Below are 4,273 nucleotides of genomic sequence, written 5' to 3'. Positions count from 1 at the left end.
GGGAGGAATAAAAGCACCTGAAGCGAGTAATTTGTAAGATCGGAAATAGGTTGGTTAGTTATTACAAGAACGGTTGTAAGAGGATGGAATGGGTGAAACGATGAATGTCTCTGATGTTAAGCATCTAGTGTCGTTTCGCCGCGACTCATGGTTCTTCTTTGTTTGTTTTTTTTCTTTCACCTGTATTGCATCGAAAGTTGACAACCGAAAGCCTGGCAAAGGGAAACGCATTATCGAAATACTTAAATATTTATAAGGAAGTGCAAAAGACAAGGAGGAAAGGGGGAATAAATGAAGTCCCGTGGTTTCACCCGCCAACCTTCGGAGGGACAAGATGGAGGCCCGGGAAGCCCGCCGTACTTTGCGCGTTGGAGTGTTTATGACGTCCACGAGGACAAGAGCCACTTTAGCAACCCCCACCGCAAAAGTCATGGTGCCGGAAGTAATACCAACGACAGTTACGGCAATCATAATAATAACAATAATAACGGTAACGATGAAGAGCCTGGAAGATGGTGGCCGAGCGGTGAAGACGAATTGAGTGCAACCAGCAGCGTGTTGAACGTACACGTCCGCGAAAAGCACAGCCGCCCTACCATAAACTACACAGTCCCACTCCAACAGCTAGTGGGAGGCGCGGGTATCGCCAAACATAATCATCAAGCGGTGAATATCCCACTCTTCATGGAAGACGATGAGGACGAGGACGAGAATGCCGTTGGTGGCATTGCCGGGAATGATGTTGTTATCGGTGACAGTGTCATTGGTTGTGGTGGTGGTGGTGGTGGTCACAAAAACAACAGTCCTGAGGAGAAAGACGCTGAGAACAAGGAAGATAATTGGCTAGATTACTACTGCCGATACAACTGCAAAGGTAACAATAGCTGCGGCTTCAGCGGTGAAAATGTTGACTACAGTCACAACTACAACAGGAACAACAGTCAATATAGCCACGTCTACAGCACGCACAGCGCCTACGGCAGGATTCCAATGACTAGTGGTGATGCCGATGTGGAAAGAGGTGACAAGAGGAAGGCCCCTGCAACAACGCCAACAATAACGGTTCCAAACGGGGAGTGGACGCAGTCTTTCACGGGTGTGAGCGGCGCCGTGAACCCACAGGCGCCTACTGGAGCCACAGTCTACACGGCAAGCCGCATGAGGTACAAAAATGCTAACAGTAACGACGGCAATGCCCACATAAGCAACGTTTACAACATCAATGCTGTCAGCCACGGCAGTGGTACCAACGCCGGAAAGGCCCTACCTCCTGTCAGGCAGACAGCTGCCACGGCCATGGCTACCTCTTCAGCATCATCAACAATCGGTTTCGAAGCTGCAGCCGCGAGTATCATCGCGGCCGCAGGTTTACCCCTCGGCACCTTGTCGTTGGCGAATTATATCATGGAAGGACAACCACGACTCCCTTCAAGACAACCAGTGCAGAAACAGCAACAGGGGGGCTTTGACCGAAACCATCAGGAGCTTACCTTGAAGGGGAATCCCATGTCTTCACCAGTTTCCCCACCACCATATTGTTACAGTTCCGTGGGCAACACCTCCAGCCTTAAAATGGCTCATTTTTCTAACGCCACAGGCGCGACCAACAACACGTGTATATCTGTCTGGACCGGCAAGTCGTGGGGCAATGAACAAAACTCGCCATTTATTCAAATCAAACATGCCCAGCAGCCAACTGCGAGAGGCAGTGACGGTCAGAAACAACAACAGCAGCAGACCAAAGCGTACAGTGAATACCTCAGTGATTTATTATACTTCCACGCGGACTTCTTTCCTCCACCGTCGCCACCACGGGGGCTACCCTTTCCTCCTTCATATGATGCCGCGGGCACCACAACATCATCATTGTATTCATTATCGCAACTATCACCTTACTGCTCCTCATGTTGTGGCCGGCGAGCGGCTCTGTGGTATCACTACGCAAGCAAATGGAATATCACCCACCGCCTTCCGCCTCCTCCACGCACACCGTTACCTGAAATGCGGGAGCAGGAAGAGTCACGAAGGCGAAGAAAACAACAACAACAACAGCAGCAGCAGCAGCAACGCCAGCAACAACAGTACCATTACCAACAACAGCAACACCATTACAAAGTGGAAGGGGAATATGTTCGTGATAACCGACAAGGGCTACCATGCACTCCGTATGATATCAGTGGTTGGATGAAAATGTGTGAGCGGTGGTTTGATGTGGCGCAACGTCAGTTCAATTACCCACCAGAGAATATCCCTGTGAGGGTTTCACCAGGATTTGTGCTGCGCCACGTTGCGCTATGCTAGCAGTTTCCAAGTGCTTGAATAAACAGGAGCTGTGTTAACAATTAAAAACGAAAAAAAAAGGAAGAGAGAAAAAAAAAAGCATATCTAAAGATGGGGAAATAACAACATAAACACATGCAAGACCGCACACAAGCAAACAACATACATATGGACATATACATACATATATATGTACTTTTGTATTTGAAAGAGTGGACCCTCAGTGGTTTATCTCAGCACTGTGTTCAAACGCTTCCCAACGTATGGCCCAAAACGAGTTTCTTTTTTTTTTGTTTTGTTTTGCTTCCCTAAACGATTTTCCTTTGGTTTGATTGTGTGCTTTAGCTCGTGCTGTATTTCACGTTCGTTTCGTTGTGGCATGGCGGTACATCCCCAAATATAAAAGAAAGGAAAAAAAACAAAGAGGGAAAACATTCGGGGAAGCGCCTTCCATTTCTTTTATTTATTTTCGTTCGTATGTCAAAAGCAACAACAACAACAACTGATTTTTGGCCTGTTGGTGTCGCACACGTATACATTTCACGTGTACTTCTTCTTAAATTCCCTCACCTTCATTTGTTATTATCATTATTTTAATTGTTATTGTTATTATCTGCTTTTTTCTTTGGTTTTGCTTTGTTTCATGTTGTTGCCTCTTTTTGTTGTTCTTTTTTTTTTTTATTGTTGTTGTTTCTACGTTTACCTGATTCAATTTATGGTTCCCTTCCAATATGATTTGCGACTATTCGGATGAACTATAGAAAAGATAATTTAAAACAAAAAAAAAAGACAAAAGAAGAAACTAAAAGAGGAAGGAGGAGACGGGGGAAGATATCGGTTGTTCTCTCATCAAGATAGAAAAAATAAAGCAGAAAAATAAACAAATCAAACACAAAACTTTGTAAAAATAAGAGAGATTCATATGATTCACGCAAGTCAATTTGTATAAATAAAGCATATATATATACTTATATGTTTCATATTTGTACGGCTTTGTGTGCACGTGTGTGTATATGCCGGTCTTGTTCAATCCCTCACTTCGCAGCGCATAAACTCACTTTTATGCTTTCCATGTGTTTGCGTGCATTTTTTATTTTATTTTTATTTTTGTTTATTATAAATGCCGGTGTCACCAGTCACCAATTTGATTCAACTTTGCCCAGCACTTAAACGCCTTAACACGCATACTTTTTTCCTTGTTTTATTTTGTGTGTTCCTCTTGCTCTCTATTTTTGATTTTGATTGTTTTCCCGTCCGTGTCTTTCGATGCGTGACGCGGTGCCTGTCGTGAGACATTACTTTTTCATTCATAATTCTTTTCTTTTCCCTCTTTTATTTCTATCGCTTCCGTTTTTTTTTTCTTTTTGTTTGTTTGTTTATGGTTATGGTTATGGTTATGATATCGTTTTTGATTCGATTGCTTGACATTCCTGAGTGAATGAGTGAAGAAAAACTTAACAAATGAAACATGAAAAAAAAATGACAAATATTTACATTTATATTATAATTATATCGTCATTATCATCATTTATATTTTCATGAACAAGGGAAGGAAAGGTTTTTGTTCTCAATTACGTGTACGGTACATCTCCTTCTTAATGTTTACCGCTGCTTTCTTCTTATTTTTCTCAAATATACGCTAACCGGCACTGAACTTGACGCCTCCTCCATATTTTTTCGTGTTGTCGGTTATTTTCTTTTTTCTCTTTTGAACTTCGTTTTGTTGTTTTATTTTTTCCAATTTTTTCCCCTCCCCTTTCTCTTCTGTTTTATTAGGTTCACTGCCTTTTATCTCCCGTATTGGTTTCTTTTTCTTTTGAATGCGCACATTTTTTTTTGTTGTTGTTTTTAAAAGAAAGGGGGGGTATACTTTGTTTAGCCGCATATGGTTTTTGCCACTTGACGGCGGCTCCCCATCCACCCCCTAAAAAAATACTAATAATAATAAATAAACGAATAAATAAATGAAAAAAAAATCAAATTGTGAAAACTT

At 42.4% G+C, this 4,273-nt stretch overlaps 1 protein-coding gene across 1 annotated transcript; it reads left to right on the top strand.

Annotated features, from left to right (window-relative positions):
- Positions 1 to 291: 291 nt before the first annotated feature.
- TEOVI_000102900 (uncharacterized protein) lies at positions 292 to 2,301 on the top strand (the record flags this gene model as incomplete). Its single annotated transcript, XM_067224334.1, has 1 exon — positions 292 to 2,301. The coding sequence occupies one exon, from the start codon at positions 292 to 294 to the stop codon at positions 2,299 to 2,301; it is 2,010 nt and encodes a 669-aa protein (XP_067080435.1).
- Between the last annotated feature and the right edge of the window lie 1,972 nt (positions 2,302 to 4,273).

The sequence above is a fragment of the Trypanosoma equiperdum genome, assembly GCF_001457755.1.
Source record: "Trypanosoma equiperdum strain OVI genome assembly, contig: ctg_26, whole genome shotgun sequence".
In the NCBI taxonomy this organism is placed as follows: Eukaryota; Euglenozoa; class Kinetoplastea; order Trypanosomatida; family Trypanosomatidae; genus Trypanosoma; species Trypanosoma equiperdum.
Note: the sequence above shows the minus strand (reverse complement) of the source record. Positions and strands in the feature narration are given on the sequence as shown.